The 18,260-nt window shown below is 45.9% G+C and overlaps 1 protein-coding gene across 1 annotated transcript in view; it reads right to left on the bottom strand.

Moving 5' to 3' along the window:
* Csmd2 (CUB and Sushi multiple domains 2) overlaps nt 1-18,260 on the bottom strand; it is a 633,859-nt gene that overhangs the window by 164,655 nt on the left and 450,944 nt on the right. Inside the window, exons 24-25 of the mRNA XM_029561678.1 lie at nt 12,726-12,895; nt 1,137-1,293 (exon numbers count right to left, since the gene is read on the bottom strand). Of these exons, the coding sequence (XP_029417538.1) occupies nt 1,137-1,293; nt 12,726-12,895 (327 nt within the window). The remainder of the gene's footprint in view (nt 1-1,136; nt 1,294-12,725; nt 12,896-18,260) is intronic.

Consider the following 18,260-nt stretch of genomic DNA (forward strand, 5'->3'; position numbering starts at 1 on the left):
AGGAAGAGTGAGCAGCACAGTGGTGGCAGAGTCCCCCTTCCCTCCAACCATTGTCCTGGCCACCTCCTGGCTGTAACAGTCTCGGGAGGGGGCTCCTTCCCCATTTCCATGATCTGTGAAGGGTGTGTTAGGGAGCCTTCCTTTCTCTGCTGCTTCCTGCAAATGAACTCAGCTTTTCATAGTGTTCAGGCTTGGGGCTGCATCGTCTATTTCTTTGGTTGACCTGGTTTTGGGAGCGGGAGCTGTTTCTTGCATTTTGCTTCTAGACACTGAGAGAGGACACTGTTGTGGGACAGTCACTTCACTTCAAAGATCCAGCAAGCCCTGCTGCAACTCAAAAGGTTGCAGGAGAGAGACTCCCATTGAGCTCCCATTTCTCGGGGCTCCACAGACCTGTCTCTCATTTCCTAGTCATAGGGGTCTTGTAGGTGGGCGTAATTATCGGTAGTCTACAACCCAGAGCATTGACTTGGGAAGGTTAACTAAATTGTTGGCAACTCACCCCATTTTTAGATAACAGAAAAGGAATTCAAAGGTGAAACTATTTAATACCTTCACACAGAGAGACCTGTGAAAGGGGCGAAGGTCCCTCTGTGGGACAGCTCAGCACTCAGGCAAGGGGGACGCTGAGTAGGCTCACTGGGCTACCGGATCCACTATAACCCAATTCATTCACAAAAAATGTACAATCTGGTGTCTTCTACACACTCATGGAGTTGTGTAATTATCGATACCATTAGTTGTAGAATATTTTTGTCACCTTAAGAAACTCCCTATGCATTTCCCTCATTCCTTCAGACATTTTCCTTTCTGTCCCTATGGATTTGCCTGCTCTGGAAAGTTCCTATAAATGGAATCATATACTATGTGGCCTTTGTGGCTGGCTTTTTGCTCAGTGTAACATTTTCAAGACTCATATGTCAAAGCGTGTATCACTACTTCTTCCTTTTTACTTGCCTAATAATACTTCATTGTATGGACGTACCACATACTCATCAGTTGATCCAATCACCACTGACTTTTAAAGTGATCTGTAAGCATATTCTTTGTGTCTAGTGGGCAAGGGGAAGTTCAAATAAATGAATAAACTGGTAAAGTCTGACTTCATGGTCCATTCAGATACAAGAAAGACTTACTAGAAAAGTGCAGTTCAAAGCCCTTGCTGGTGTTTTCGGCATCAGTGATGAAGTCCAGCCACAGGCTGCTGGATGTGCTGTTCAAAATCACCCCCAACATCTCAGAGCGGCTGAAGACCCCCAGCAAACGGGCGGAGTTGTTGGTACCATCGTAGACCTGGATACCAGAGACCCCAATCCGATGTCACCAGCATGGTCCATTTCAAACAAGACCTCAACCACAGCCCAACATCCCCAGTGTGTAGCACCCATGACGATGGTCAGAGTGGCGGTTGCCTCCTTTCCTCTTGCTGTCAGGGCTGCGCTGAGCGCATCTCTGGTCTTTGGGAACTGGTTGCTACTCTAACCTTTGCAATGGCAACTGCTTCTGTTTCCTCAGCCCCATATGCTACCAGCTCACTCTTCGGCAGCCTGGGGAGGCCAGGTTGGGGCTGCTTGACTTCCCAAGCCATCTGTTTCTGCAGAGACAGGCTGAAAACACACGGCATCTCTGTATCACTCAACACCCACCCCCGCCCTTCCAGTGGATGACCCAGCCAGCATCCCACCTGATGGTGGAAGTGCCCTGCCTTGACTACTCGTCTGGATGGGTATGATCTTGTGGTCCAGGAAGAATGGAGTTAAAAATGACCACCACATCATGGTGACTCACCATTCCCCAAGCCCAGCCTCTGCCCCTTCCTGGCATAATGTGGGCTCCAGCTAGGGCTTGCTGGGCTTGCCAATGGGGGAGTTGGGTTGGCATCTGGCCTCCCTCATTCCCATATGTCCTCTGAACTTCTGAGAACCACAAAGACAACAATCATAGAATAATGAACTGGCTCCCTAGGTCTCGAGGTGACTGCTCCATTCTGGATAATTGTACAAATAACAACAGAAGTTGTGATTGAGCAAGAGGCCCCCCAGTGCTTTGGTAAATATCAAAGATGGGATCTATGGGTGGGAGATGAATATTTGTGCTTGGCACACAATGTGGTGCCAGCTGCCAGCAAATTGGAACAATATTTCCACCGTACATTCCTGAAGCAGAGCCATCCTTCCAGCTAGCTAACCATGCTGTGTGCTGCAGACTTCTGTTTCAATCCTCCGAGCCCAGCCCCTTTCTAGAAGGTGTGGAGAGTCTCTTGGGGCTCCACTCTGAGGAGCATTAAGCCCATTACAGTATCCAAATAATTATAAAAACTGCTATTTTTAATTCATGTATACGAGTGCTTTGTCTACATGGATGTAAGGGTACCCCATGCCTGCCTGGTGCCCATGGAGGCAAGAAGACGGTGTCTGATCTCCTAGAACTCTCTGTGTGTGTGTGTGTGTGTGTGTGTGTGTGTGTGTGTGTGTACATCAGAGAACAACCGTGGGTGTGAGTCCTCATTTTGTGATTTTTTGTTTGCTCTGGATTCCTCTTGTCTACTGCTGTGTGCTCCAGGTTGGCTGGCCCTGGAGCTTCCAGGATTCTCCTGTCTCCACCAGCTGTAGAAGCCCCAGGATCACAGCCATGTGCTACTGCATCTGGCTTTTATATGAGTTATGCGGATTCTAACTCAGGTCCTCATGCTTGCCTGGTAAGCGCTTTACCCAGTGAGCCGTCTCCCGAGCCACGAAACAAAACAGAGAAAAACGAAAACAAAAACAAAACAAAAACAAAACATTTTTTTACTCATGAAAACACCTATTGGAATTAATGGGTCAAGGCCTTAGCAATCCACAGTTGCTAAACCACAATAAGAAACCCAGACACCAGGTACTTCTTAGTGGAGGATAGGCCACTGCCTATAGAATTTTCTTCCCAGAAAGAATCAAATCCAGTCGGATCAAGCCTTTGGATCCAATTTCTATCTAACATGAAAAATTGAAGACAGAAGTTCATAGGAAATAATAACCTGGGCAGGTCTTCAGTAGAATCAGGATGTAGGAAAAACACCATTGAACAAATGGACAGATTTCCTCAACAAATAAGCTATAAGGGGAGAAGGAGGAGAGATGGGAAAAGCTACAGATCAATAAACATACCAGACTGCAAATCCAGTGCGCACACTTTATTTGGAGCCTATCTCAAATAAACCATAAATCTAAGAAAAAAGGATGACATTTATGAGATAATTTGGAAATCTGAATACTCACTGAATCTATGGTGGTAGTAAGAAATTATTGTCAATTAATAAAAAGTTTAACGGGTACAGGACTTTTCCCTTCCTCGCAAAGCGTAATTTGTTCAAATCCATTAAGGACTCGAAGGTTATTTGGATCATTATGATAAAACATTCATCGAAGAAAACCGTGTAAAACAGAAAGGCACCAGGGAGAGGCAAACAATGTTCAGTGCTGGGTGTGACTCTGTATATATGTGTGTGTATGTCCGTGTGTGTGTGTGTGTGTGTGTGTGTGTGTGTGTACCTATGTAGGTCTCTGTGTATGTCTATATGTATGTGTTTACAAAAAAGAGGGCTTTGGGGGCTGGAGAGATGGTTCAGCAGTTAAAAGCACTGGCAGAGGAGCAGGTTTCGATTTCCAGCACCACATGGCAGCTAACAACTGTCCATCACTCCAGTTCCAGAGGATCTGGTGCCCTCTTCTGACCTCCGTGGGCATTGCAAGACATGGGTGCACTTATACACACAGGCAATACACTTGTACACATAAAATAAAAACAATAAAATATTAAAAAAAGAGGATTTGGGAAGGTGACTCAGTTGGCAAAGTGGGACCTGAGTTTGGATCCACAGCACCCATGTTAAAAAGCTGGACACAGTGACATATGCCTTTAATCCTAGCACCCGGGAGGCAGACACAGGAGGATCCCTGGGTCTCACTAGCCAGCCAGTCAACTATTTTTTTTTGTAGCCCTAGTTGACCTGGAACTCGTTATGTAGAGCAGGCTGGCCTTGACTTCACGGAGATCCTCCTGCTTCTGCCTGGGTTTCATTAAAGGGGTGTACCATCACACTCAACCAGCCTGACCAATTGGTGAGTTCCAGGTTCAGTGAGAGACCACCTCAAAAAATAAGGTGAAATGATTGAGGAAGGCTCCCAGTGTTGACCTCCAGCCTCCACACACACGTACATGTGCATCGCAACACGTCTATCTCCATACATGTACACACATGAACATGTACGTATACACGAACAAGATCAAATTACAGATGTATATGGTAATCTGCTCTTCCACTTAATATAATGTGTATAATTTTCAAGTCTTTAAATATTTTTCTGCAGCAGCATTTAAATAGCTGTAGGGATTTCCATCAGAAAATTTACCCAGTCTACAACATAGTTATTTACTTATCAGCATCCAGAATATGTGCTGCGGCATGAAAAGAGATGCTCGGTAAATGCAGGAGAAGCAAGAGAGCCAGTGTTCCCGCCAGTACTTTTCTCCTTGATCCATTTGGAAAGTATTTTGCATATGATGTACAATTCTACCTTTCTGTCTTAATCTATTAGTGACTTGACAAATCCCTGATTGTCTGCTGTTCTGTTTGTTGTTTTTTGAGACAGGGTCTCACTCTGTAGCCCTGGTTGTCCTGGAACTTACTATGTAGGCCAGACTGACTTCAAACTTGCAGAGATCCACCTGTCTCTGCCTCCGAGTGCTGAACTTAAAGGTGTAGGCTACCACATCTGACTTCAAAGTCCTGCTGGTAACTCTTCCATTCCCCTCCCAAACCAATTTTGGCAGACATAATTCTGTGTATGATTCTGTAAACTTGGATTTGGTTGTGAACTTTCCCTTCTAGTGTGTTTGCTTCTCACTTGGGGGCTTGACTCACACTGTTTAATTATGGTAGCTTCAAAATCCATAAGTATGTATGTAGTGGGGGAAGTCCTCATGTGTCTCCCTTAAGAGAATATTTGCTCACATTTTACTGTCTTAAACTTGAGTTTTCCCAAATTAAAAACCACAACACCCCCCCACACACACCAAAGAAAAACTTGTGTCCTTCTAACTGAAGTACACTAAGTGGAATAATTTGAGAAAATGCACTTGTGTGACATTAAATCTTCTGACACATATTCATGATGCCTAGTCCCATCAGATCAAGTTATCATTGCCATCTCTGGGAAGACTCTCTACTTATTCCTGGGTGCTCTATCTTCATCTGCTATTGGGGGACTAGACTTTTTTGAAAAAGAGTTTATTGGGCCAGTTCATCAGTCTATAGCTGATCTGGGAACATCTCCCTGAGAAACTCTAGAGAATCTATGCACATACGGCTCGCCTAATCAGGCAGGGCAGTGGAGCGGCTGATTCTGAAAGGAATACCCCAAGCTGGGGGTTTTCCACAGTGACGTTGGACATTGAGTTTCATTTCTGTGGACATTCCCGACTGTCTGCTTGCTGTGTGTGCTTGAGTTTCTCTAAGACTAAGAAGCTGACTGCAGGGAAAGTCCCGCTTTTCACCACGTCATATCTCACCAGACTGTTCTCCAAAGAGGGGTGTTGATCCAACCTCCCACTCTCAGTGTCTGACAGTTTGCTTGGCTTTCTATCCTCGTCAATGCTCAGAATTCTCAGGCATTAGCGTCTTTTGCATTCGGGGCAGGTGAAATGGTATCACATTTTCATTTCTGTTCCCTGATTATTACTGAGATTGGGCAGCAGGGACTGTATATCTACCAGCAATTCTACCATCCTCTTCCAGGAATTTCCAGTTCATTCCCTCTGTTCATCCACCAGCATGGCATCTCCCTGAAGTCATTTTAGTTATAGCATCTTTAAAACCAAGTTTCTCAGTAAGGACTATCCATGTTGGGGGACACATCTCTAGATGGTTTAGTTTTGCCTCAATGATGATTGAGATTTTTCCCCCTGATTACACGTTTTAATTGGTTGTAGAAACACCAGATGCTCTGCTGAATTGTGTTATTGGTTCTGAAGGCTTATTAGTTGAACTGTTTGTGTTTTCTAAATAAATGAGACAATTTTCTCCATTCCTTTCTAATTTTTATAGCTTTTCTTCTTCTTCTTCTTCTTCTTTTTTTTTTTTTTTTTTTTTTTTTTTTTTTGTGTCTGGGTGTAACCAAGATGGCTCAGATCATCAGTACAATGCTAGGACTGTTGGGGATGGCGTGGGCCCTGAGCTGGTCCCTCAGCTGCCTGGAAATCTTTGAGGAAAATTTCCAATGAAATCTACCATTTGGTGGTGGTGTTTGGAAGGGCCTTTCCATCATATTGAGAAGCTTTTGACTCCTTGTTTTTTGGTTTTTTTTTTTTTTTTGAGAACTCTTTAAGAATCCTGACTGAGTATTGACTTTCATGGCTTGGTGTTTTGGGGTTTATTAACAGAATCCTGTGCCTTTTCTTCTAACCTATTCCTAGGATATTAGATTGAGGCACATAAAATTGCCAATATTTAAAGAGATTTGACCTACACAGTGGCAATCTCATACAGGTTATCCAGAAATAACATCCTAAGCTTTTCTGTTGTGTTGACACACCCTCACAGACTTGGAACCTGAACTGCTTGGTTATCTTTGTTTGAACACATTGCCAGATTCAATCTGATATTCTATCCAGGGGTTTTTAGGCGTGTGACTGCAAATAAGATTGGCCTAATAGATTCAGGCTTCTGCATGTATTTTTAATTTTTAGTTTTTACACAATAAATTGACAAGCTACATCAATGTGTATGTGTGTGGAATATGGAAAGATATTACGGTTTATAAATAGAATGTGCAAATTAAATCAAGTTCACCAATTTGACAAGGCTGGCTGGCCTCCAAGCCCCAGGGCTGAGATCATGGACACACGCTGCTGCACCTGGCTTTTACCTGGACACTGGGGCTCAGAACTCAGGTCCTCACACTTTAGGGTAAGCGCTGTGCTAACTGAGCCACCATCCCAGCTCCGAATACCATTTTTTGTGGTGTGATTTTGAAATGTGCAATTTGCTATTATTAACTGTATTTAATCCCATTGTGTAATAGATTTCAAAGGAAAAAAGGTCCTAGTCCTCTATCCAGTTAGGGTTTTGTACCATTTGACAACCACGTACGTCGCCCCCCCGCCCCCCCCGCAACCCCAGATCTGGGAACCACCATTTCACTCTTTAACACCTGCGTTTTTTCTCACCCCATTTATAAACATGAGTTGGGAGATGGATCTTTATATTTCTCTGTTCTGGAACAGCTTGATTACTGCAGAGACTGACTGCTCCTTGAAGTTTTACCTGTGAAAATAGTCTAGGCCTGGGGCTTCTGAGAGAAGATATAAGGAATTACATTATTTTTTATTCATTTTTTTAAAGTTTCTTATTTGATCTTGTCTTTTTAAAAAAATATTTTTTAAAAAATATTTTATTATTTTTATTTTATGTGTATGAGTGTATTGCCTGCATGTATGTGAATGCACCCATGTTGTGCAATGCAGTGGAGGTCAGAAGAGAGCTTTGGATTCCCCTGGGACTGGAGTTAAGGACGGTTCATAGCCGCCATGTGGGTGCTGAGAATTGAACCCGGGTCCTCTGCAAGAGCAGTCAGCGCTCTTAACCGCTAAGCCATCTCCCCAGCCCCTATTTCTTATCTTTTGTGTGAATGAGTGTATTGCCTGCATGTGTAAGTGCACCTGTGCCATGCAACGCCCTCAAAGGCCAGAAGAGGGCATTGGATCCCCTGGAACTGGAGTTACAGACAGTTGTTAGCTATAATGTGGGTGCTGGGAATCAAACCCGGGTCCTCCGCAAGAGCAACCAAGTGCTCTTAACCTCTGAGCCAAGTCTCTAGCCCCGGGAATTAAATTTTTTTTTAAAAATGGTTTCTCGTTTATTCAGATTTGTTTTTGACATCAGCGCTTTTCAATCTCTAAATTTCACATTTCATTTGAGCTTTCCTCTCGTGTGGCTTACAGTGGTTCCTATTTCCCCGTTTTCATGATCTCAACCACATCCATGTGACGTCTTTCCTTTTATTCCTAATATTACACAAATATCATCACTTCTTCATTCTTTGATCAGTCCTGCCAAGTTAATTTTATTAGCCACTTAAGAAAAAAATAGTTGTGTGCAGTCATACCACCCTGAATGCACCCCATCACACCTGAAAAAAAAAAGAGTTGATTTTGCTTTTTAGTATTTTTCCTCTGATAACTTCAGTAATTTCTGCATCCATCCAAACATCCATCCATCCATCCATCCATCCATCCATCATCTATCATCTATCTATCTATCTATCTATCTATCTATCTATCTATCTTCTATTTATCTACTTACTTATTGAAACAGGGTCTTACTTTGTAGCTCAGGTTAGCCTGGAATTCACTGCATAGCTGGGGCTGTCCTTGAACTCACTTCCTCCTGCTTCTGTCTTCCGAATGTTGGAATCAGAAGAGCGAGTCACCATACCCAGTTTTTGTTTTTATTTTGAAAACCATCTTTCTTCCCAGTCATGATGCAAACACACCTGTAATCCCAGTGTGTGGAAGGCTGAGGCAAGAGGATGAAGAGAGTTCAAGGGCTGTGGATGGAAATTGTCAAAAACAAGCAAGCAATCAAACAGACAAAGCATCTTTGGTCTAGGCTCTTTGGGTTTATTCTGTTATGTTGTTCAAGTTACCAAGTCTTTATTTATTTGCAACCTGGGCAATATGTGAAAGACTCACAGAGGTATGCAAAAATCTTCCATGTAAACTTCCACGATGACTATAATTTTATTAGAAGTTTTTACATTTCTAGCAGTTATTTAATTTATTCGTGCCATGTTATTTGGCACATAAAGTTTTATTATGGATTGATTGTACATTTCATTAATGCAAGCGAGCCTCTTTTTCATTTCTTTATGAGATGTGGAGACGTTCTGTTCTCAAGAGGGACCTATAATGAGCTGATTTCATTTTTCTGTGGTTTACTGCCTCTCATTGTCTTTGCTCCGGGTTTTAATTGGGTGATCATGTTTTTCATCTCCATCCAATCTTTCCTCATCTGAGATCACTCTGTTTTCATTATTGCCTATTTTGTGCCATAAATATAATATTCGCTCAAATCCTGTGAAGAATACCAATTAGGAGCTTTTAAAATATGTTTCTGTTCTTGGTGGCATACAGAGGGGCAATTAGCCTCAGACAGGTCCCCTTTTCATCCAATGAATATTCACACGTATCTGGTTAATTTCCTTGTTGGTACATCATTGCGGAGGGAGCATGGGGATGGAGAATAGAAATGCCTCCTAGGCTCAAAGGGGAAGCAGAAGGGATGTGCCCAAAGAAGCCCCAGGAACACAAAAGCCTGTCCAATGTCAGGGGAGGTGGGATGTAAGCCCCTTCTTTACTGAATCTTACAACTCTTGGGAGGTACCAGTCATGCCTTTCCCTTATTTTCCTGGAAGTACCAACAAAAGCCAAATGCAGGCCAGGATATTATGCCGAGAGAGGATCTGGGTTCTCTGTGGTCTCTCAAACATGCAGAGTTGCTGGGAGGATTGAAATCTTGTCCCCACCAATGGTCCTGCCCTCTACTTCATATGAACTTTCCCTTTGTTTTTTTATGTGAGTGTATGTTTCAGTACGCATATGCAGGTGTGTGTGTGTGTGTGTGTGTGTGTGTGTGTGTGTGTGTGTGACACACGTGTGCATAGAGGGGTCAACTTTGAGCTTCCTTCCTTAGGAGCCATCCACCTTGCTTTTTGAAATAGGTCTCTTTGGGACCTAGAGCTCACTGATTAGGCTAGGCTGGCTGGCCAGAAAGTGGCAGGGATCCACCTAGCTCCAACTCACCCTCCTCTCCCTGCTCAACCCCAGTTCTGGTATTACAAGCCTGTGTGGCCATGCTTGACTTTTTACATGGGTTCTGGGGCTGGAACTCAGGTCTTCCTGTTTGTGTAGATGCGTTTTACCCATGGGGCCAGCTCCCCAGCCTCTTCCCTGGGGTTTATACACTTAATTTGCAGATAGGATTTACTTCACTTGTGTGAATGCTGGTTTCATGGGCCCCTCCTCAGTCTCTATTCTTTCTTGGGTATTCCATTGTGCAGAAATTCCTTTAAGTTGTAGACTTGGAATCACTATGTGACACCCTCTGCCATGTTAAGCACAAAGAGGCCCTCATCAGAGTCAGCACAGTGTTCTTGGGCTTCCTAACCTCTAGAACTGTGAGCCAAACAGACTTATATTTTTGAAATATTTTATTTATTTATTTTTATGTGTATGATTGCATTGCCTGCATGTATGTAAGTGCACCTGTGCTGTCCAGTGCCAGCGCGGAGATCACAAGACAGTGCTGAATTCTTCTAGAACTGGAGTTATGGATGGTTGTTAGCCACAATGTGGGTGCTGGGAATCGAACCCGGGTTCTCTGTGAGAGCAGCCAGTGCTCTTAACCACTGAGCCATCTCTCCAGCCTCTAAATAGATTTATATTTTTAATACACAAAAATCCTTGAAGTTGTATATCAAAGACATCCTTGCCTCATTTCTGGGGCTGAGTCTGCCTTTCTTCACTTGTCTTTAGTCAACCAAACGGGAACTGTGGACGATGTGGTGATGCGCGTGTGTTTCGGCTGACGTCTTGAGCTGGAAGTGTCTTTCTGTGCCACTACATTTTGAGGTCTTTCCTTGTCTTGCTCATGTCAGGGTGGCAGGAGAACTGACCAGCAGGGACCACATTAAAAGGAGTGGGGTAGCAATGGGAAACAATCTGTGGGAAGATGTTTGGGAAATTTCTAGTTTTCAGGGTACGGGCCAGATCAGAAGTCACACAAGCAGGAAGACGGGCATTTGCTCAGTCAGAAATAAAGACCGCAGAAGCGTTGAATCTTTGGCTTCATGAGACACATTAATAGTCTTGGGAGACAAGTACAGTGTGGAGGAGGTGTCAGATTTCCTTTGTCAGCTCAGGTGTGCGGGGGGCAGGGGGGAGTGTTTCTGGAGGCACAGGCTAGGAACACATCAGCAGTGGTGGAGGATGAGCCAAGGCAAGGCACAGAGATTGCTGAGGGTGACTCTCAAGCTCTGGGCTCCTTACACATATATATCTGTAGAGGTAGATCAGATGGCAGGTTTGGTGCTGCTGTTGACAGGCTGCAGGGCAGCTCTGAATTCTACTTGGGAAACTATGGCTATTCCTGACCACCTTGGCCAGGAAGCTTGGGCACTGGCCATGTTCCATGAGCTTTTCAGCAGTCACCTCTGTTGGCCTTCACTGTTCATACTTCCTTCAACACTTGAGCATTAGGACTTAGGCTTCAAAGCTGCCTTGCTCTGCTAACGGCCCTCAAGCCAGCAGGCTTCTGCCTTGCCTAGCTCGTGTCCCTTCCGTCTACGCCAAGGCTGAGAGGAAACCCCTCTGCCTTGCTGTTCTGGTTGTATTCTATGAGGTTCTGAGAGAGGGAAGCGAGGGTCTAGGACAACGCCTCGAGGCATGGTCTTCGGGAGACCCACACTGTTTTTCTGTGAAGCCAACAACAGGCCTCCGATGCCCACTGGGATTGCCCTGTCTTATTTCATGTATACCCAGTGCCACTCAGTTATTTCGTTAATTTCATGCGGGGTGAGGGTGAGAAGTCACACACACACACACACACACACACACACACACACACACACGGATCAGAGCACACATGTTCTAGGGATGGGTCCAGTGCACCAGCTGAACATTTAAAGGACAGTCATTTAATGGTTTCTCTTTTTGCTTTCCAGAGTACTGGCCTTTTGTTGTTTAAATGCTCCTCATGCCAATACTTCTCTGGCTACTAAGAAGAAACTGTATTAGAATAAACTAGCAAAGTGCCTCAGCTTAGGATAAAAAAAAAAAACCCAACTAAATCTGGGTGGTGTTTTTCCTATAATCCATTTTATTACAGCATTCTTCAATACATTCTCCAAGTTCAGCTGTTTATTATCCACACATGCATACCCTACACATTACTGGCATCAGCCACTTAAGCATACACACAAAGAAATCCAAGCTGCATGTCTCTCAGTTCTTAATACCTCGCTCTATTGCTCATTTCTTTCCCTGACTGAGAGCTTGAGCTCACTTTCTTTAACCTCTCACCACTCATAAGCCATCGCCAGAGCCATGCCACTACATCCTCAAAGCCTATAAAAGCATGTGTATGCACATGCACAGATGCCCCAGACACACAGATTCATAACTATGTATTTAAATATATGTTTCAGGTGCACATGGATTTGTATGTGTGTACATGTGGAGGCCAGAGGTCAGTGTTGGGTGTCTCCTTCTATAGCTCCTCCACTTTATGTTTTGAGACAGAGTCTCTCACTGAACCCAGAGCTCACTGATTGGCTAGGCTGTCTGACCAGCCTATAGATGTGCACTAGCATGTTGGGCTTTTACAAAGGTGCAGGGGATTGAAACTCGGGTCCTCATGCTTACACAGCCCATGCTTCACTGACTGGTCCATCCCCCCACTACTTTCTATTATGCAGTCAGTTCACATGTGAGCGTGTGAGCCAACAGCTCCTAAGCAAATGCCACGTTCCTGGACACCCGCACACTCTTCCCTTTTGACCCTCACTTTCTGCCTGGTGAGAACACCGTTTTGGGACTCAGGAGGAAAGGGGAAAGTTTGTGTCATTCACACAGGGATAGATGAGTGAGGAATCACAATTTGCACACTGTATGGAACTGACTGACATTACCTTCAGGACGTCTCCTTCAGACAGCTCGAATGCCTTGGCTTTAAGCTGGATCCCCTTCCCTGGCTGGGTCTGGATGGAGTAGATGCATTCGTGATTGTTACTGTAGTTCACAGGGAAGTTGGGGGACAGCAGAGTACCCTGAGTGCCTGTGACTGAATTCCCACACTCGGCTGGAAAGAGAGTCACAATAACCACCAATTAACCCACGCGGGCTGTGCATAGCAAACGACTTGTAGCTCTGGATAACCTCACACCAAGGCAATGAGGCTGTCTGCCTGTCAACCTGTCCATCTGTCTGTCTGTCTCCAAGACACCTACCAAACTTTAGCCAGCCCCTGCCTGCCTACAGTTAGGCCAGTCTTCCTCATCTCTATCTTGTGCTGCCTGGCCATGTTCTGTAGAAACAGAAAACAAACCCTCAGAACCTCCCCTTCTCTCTCAAGGTGTTAGCGTTACAAAGCATTCATCCTCCACATTTGTTTGTATTGTATCATAGCAACGGAAATGGTTGGGAAAGATGTTAGAGAAGGGGGTGGCCAAATCTGGTGAGAGGAAGCCTTCCAGTAGTGAAGGTGGGAACTGGGAGAGGTTACAACTGAGAAACTCTCGGTAGCCCTTGTAGGCAAAACACCACCACAGGCGTTTTACAAGGTCACTTCATCAACACTCACGGCTGCCAACTCCAGGAGGCAGGCACAACCATCTTTCTTAGTTTGAACACAGGAATCTGTACTTAGCCCTTTTGCCAAGTCTCAATTCTTAAAGAGGATGAGCTGGAAAAACCACCTCCTTGGGCCTGGTGTTAGGGTCTCTGAGGCTCTGGGAAAGTTTCAGCTCAGTCCCATTAAAACTCTGCTTCATTTACCATACCATCTCTGGAAACCTGTCTTCCCTGCTCCAGAATTAGCCACTTGCCCTGTTGCTCTCATGCCAGTATTTATAGCAGGCTTCACATTTGACTTGTTTGTTGGTATTTCTGACTCCTCCCCTGCCTCGGGCTTGGCAGTGGGGCACGGCTGGGGGACTGTACAGTGGGCCCTCTAAGGTCTTTGACTGTCAGGCTCCCCTCTTGTAACTCCCTGGGTCAAGGCACCTGCCACAGGACTCCTTGATTGTCTGAGTGTAGCTCCTAGCCAAACTGTGGGCTACTTGAGGGCCAGGGTCATGCCCAAGGAAGCTATACATCTCCAGCATATCTGTGAAATTAGTATTTGTCAAATGAACAGATGAATGGAGGAATGTGGCATCGCCTGACCTCCGGAGATGCAAAGGGCTAAAAATAGTTAGGTGCCAGAAGGATAGAAGCACAAGTCCAGATGGAGGACTCATTACTTGTCTGGACAGATGGGGGTTTGGAAGGCTCCTGGAATCTCTGCGGTAGATGGTGGCAGGTCTGCTTTCTCCAAGCTGCCTCTCTGTGCCCTTATTCTTGGCTGGAAGACCTTCAGGTCCACCCAGAGGTGATATTTTGATCCCCTGTGGCCTTTGTCATAAACTCATGTGTTTTCTTGTCCCCCAGGCTGCTCTGATGGTGTCCCACTGCCAAGTCCCTGCTTTTCAATGTGCCCTGTTCCCCGAGTCCTGTTCTATCCAGTTCCTGCTTCGGTTTCCCAAGACTTCACATTGGACCTTGCTTGTTTTTCCTGAAGGAAAGAGGGTGCTTCAAACTCACCTTGTTTGCAAAGTGATCAGGTATCAGATGAGTGTGCCAAGCTGGGGCACAGAACTAAAGGGACAGAGGTAGGCAGGTACCCTGGGGGCAGTGGCTGCTGACAGTTTCGATGAGTGTTTCTAGACTGGACATGTTTCCTGGTTGCCCTGGTAAGGTTTGGTGTTCGGTGGGGGGGGGGGGTTGGAGGCAAGATTTTACACAGTTTAACATAATGACTCAGTCACTCTGTGGCATCTCCCCACTGTCTCTGGGCCACAAACCCTTCCCTTTCATCTCAGCAGAGGCCTGAGGGACAGTGGGATGGACAAACTTTGGAGGCAGATTTTTAGATCAACGTTCTGAACCTTGGGCTCTTCATCTGGACACTGGGAACATCCTCCTGAGACTAGAGAACAAATTCTTGAGATTTGATGTGTGAAACAGGTGAATAAGATGGAGTGGTCAGCTCGGAGTAGACCCTTACCCAGTGTAGGCCTTCTCTCTACCAAAGTTTGCCTGTCTCCCATGGGCATCATGACTGCTCTAAGACTGTTCGGAAGCACTGGAAGTTTAAGGGAAGTTCTTAGCTGCTCGGGGTTCAGAGTCCTAACCGTTCCTAAGTCTCTTGCCCTCTGCCCTGCTTCTGACAACTGACTTCCTTCAAACATGGGCTTTGGGAGAGTTTTAGATTGCCTCCCTAGCTCTGGTTTCCTGTATACCAACTCTCCATCCCATCTCTGCCCCAGCAAGACCCTTCCATCTTTCCCCCATGCCCCAGTACCTTTGTGAGGATGGATACAGAACTGTTTAAGAGGTGGCCAGTCCCTAGCCAGTGACCTGGTCCTGACTCCCTATCAAGGACCTAGTTCTGGGTATCAGGAGAGGGACAGGAGTATTGGAGGGACCTGGCACTTGCTTCTGGGAGAGTTTCCAAAGTGACAGGGGAGATAAGCAGATGCCCTGGGAAGCCAAACACAGGCATAAATGGAAACAAACCAATGTTCCAGAAAAACAAACAGACACACGCCGGGGAAGTGCTGCCGCTGAGTCAGACATCTGTGACTTCTGTCACTCCCGTCAGATGAGGTCTTGGTAAGGGCAGGGACTGTATCTTATCCATCAGTCTGGGGCTCTTGAGGTGGAAGGTTTGGTCTTCTCTATCATACTGGGGCTCCCAAGGACAGGACCATGTCTCTTGCTGAAGACTGGGGTCTTCTCCCAGGGTCAAAGCTGTCTCTTCCACATCAATGACAAGGGGGCCTGAGGTCAGGAGCCATATCACCCTGCCATACCATGAATTAGAGCTCAGAGTTGTTTTTTTCCTCCTTAGCTGGGAGTGTTCCTGATGGTGAGGGGTGGGCTGAGTCATCCAAGTGATACCTACAGTGCAGGTAGTAGGTAGGAGCACCCCCTGGGTGGGCAATCCTGAGACAGCTCCAGTTGGGGGCCTCTGCCAAGGGGTTGGAGGTAATTAGAGGTGATTATAATTACTGCATGTTATTAATAACGTGAAACAGAAGACAAATGTAATAATGAAAATATTGTGAGGTGTCGTGAATAAACAATCGTTGGAATAATGAGTTAAAGGATGGCTTCGTATAATGAGATCAATGAGGCGGGAGATTCAGCAGCGTGAGCATCTGGGGGGGCTGGAGAATCCCAAGGGAGGTACGCTCCTTCTAAGCACCTCTCTGAGGGTACTTTCTAGACTCCAGGGTGGCTGCTGGTGATCTGTGGGTCAGGTCAAGGGAGCTTGGAGGGCACAGGTACAGGAGAAACAAACTATAAGGTTTGTGGGTCCAAAATGGACTTCTGCAGGTTCTGAGTTTGTAAAAGGCTATCGACAAAATAACAAGAAGCCAATAATCCATAAATAATAAAAACCTTATTGGCAAAATGACAAACAACTCTGGGGAAATGATGTCGGCTCATTTAAGAGGAGGCAGGAGAGTGGAACTTGGTTATCTCCATTTTATGAATGATGAAGTTAGGCAGAGGGGTCTAGTAGTGCTAAAGGTTGGTAACTGGCAGAACAGAGGCTTGACCTGGGGTCTGTGGGCAGCTCAGCAGGGCCAAGCCTATCTTGACTGCCTGATTAGGTGCCCTCTGTAGAGCCCTGGGCTCCCCAGAGCTGCCCCTACCAAGCCTGACCTCACAGGCTAGCTTGCACTTTCCTTTTCCCTTGTTTTGTGTGTATATGTGTATGTGCATGTTTATGTGAGTATAGGTGCATGTGCATACACGTGTGTGGAATCCAGGGAGCAATGTCAGCTTTCATTACTCAGGAACGTGGCTTGCTTTACCTCACTGGATTTTTGTTTGTTTGAGGCAGGGTTCCCTGATAAACCTGGAACTTGCCACATAGACTAAGCTGGGTGGGTAGCCAGCCCAAGGGTTCCACCTGTCTCTGCTTCTCCAGTGCTAGTATTACAGGCATGTGCCACCGGCTTGGCTTTTTTTAATGTAGGTTCTGGGGATTGAACTCAGGTCCTCATGAATGCAAGGCAAGCACTTTAATGACTGAGTTATCTCCCCAGCCCTCTGCTTTCCTTTCCTCTCCTCCCCTCCCCTTTCCTCCCCTTCCCTCCTTTCCTCCTCCTTTCGCCCACCTCCCTTCCTCCCTCCCTCCCTCCCTCCTTCCCTCCCTCCCTCCCTCCCTCCCTCAATTCTTCTTGGTGCTGGGGATTGAACTCAGGACCTCCTGCATGCTAGGCAAGCTCTGTCACTAAGCCATGTCCCTAGCCCCTTATGAGCTTTTGAGACACTGGCTTGGTTCAGTGGGTATCAGTGCTCCTTTGATCTGTTTTATGTACTTTCTGAGAGTTCCATGGCCACTTATGAGCATGGTAAGTACTCGGCTAATTCAGCCAGTATTCCATCCTTCCCTGTACTGAAGGCACTGAGCAAGTGGAGTCACAAGTCTTACAAACCAGTGGCAACTGTCCCCACTCCCTGGGCTGTCACTCCCACTCCCTCTGGGCCTGGTAAGACTCTAGTAAAGATGCAGGCCAGGCTTGTGGCAATCCCCAACCTGCTCCCTATCCACCTCAGCACCTCCCATCCTCCCACCTGCTCCCAGCTGACTTCCCAGCTATTCCTCAAACAGCTGGTGGTTGGCGCCCCTGCTCTGTCCCCTCTTGTCAGCGCCTCCCTAATCTGCTGATGCTGATGTGCAGCTCCTCAGGGTGGCTCCCTTCCTGCTGCCTTCACAGGGAGCAGCCTCACTCCTGCAAGTTCTCTGCTGACTTGATTTTCCTCTGGTCTTATCAGAGCTGCTGGGCACATCTACCTGTTTCTGGCTTATCCCCCACCAGGGGAGAGCCTCTTTCAGTTGAGTCTACTTTTGTGTCTCCTGGAGCGAGAAGTGTGGCTGGCATGTATGGGTGCTTCCTAATGATTCTAGCTGGGGCTGGAGAGACGGCCCAGTGGTTAAGAACACTTGCTGTTCTTCCAGAGCCCTGGGGTTCGATTCCCAGTGCCTACATGGCAGCTAACAACTGTCTGTAATTCCAGTTCCAGGGGATCCGACACCCTCTTCTGTCCTCTGCAGGCACTGCACACACGTGGCACACTTACATACGTGCAGGCAAAACACTCATAAAATAAAAAGCATAAATAAAAATATTTAAAAAATAAATGATCCTATGGACTGGAGAGATGGCTCAGTGGTTAAGAACACTGGCTGATTCTTGTAGAGGACCTGAGTTCAATTTCTGGTACCCTCATGGTAGCTAACAATCATCTGTAACTCCAGTTCCAAGAGACCCAATGCCCTGTTCTGACCTCCACAGGCACTGCACAACACAGGTGCACTTACACACATGCAGACTCATACCTAAAAATAATAATAATAAATAAAATATTTTTAAAAATAAACTAAAATA

This window comes from Nannospalax galili, unplaced genomic scaffold, assembly GCF_000622305.1.
Source record: "Nannospalax galili isolate Female #2095 unplaced genomic scaffold, S.galili_v1.0 scaffold473, whole genome shotgun sequence".
Taxonomy (NCBI): Eukaryota; Metazoa; Chordata; class Mammalia; order Rodentia; family Spalacidae; genus Nannospalax; species Nannospalax galili.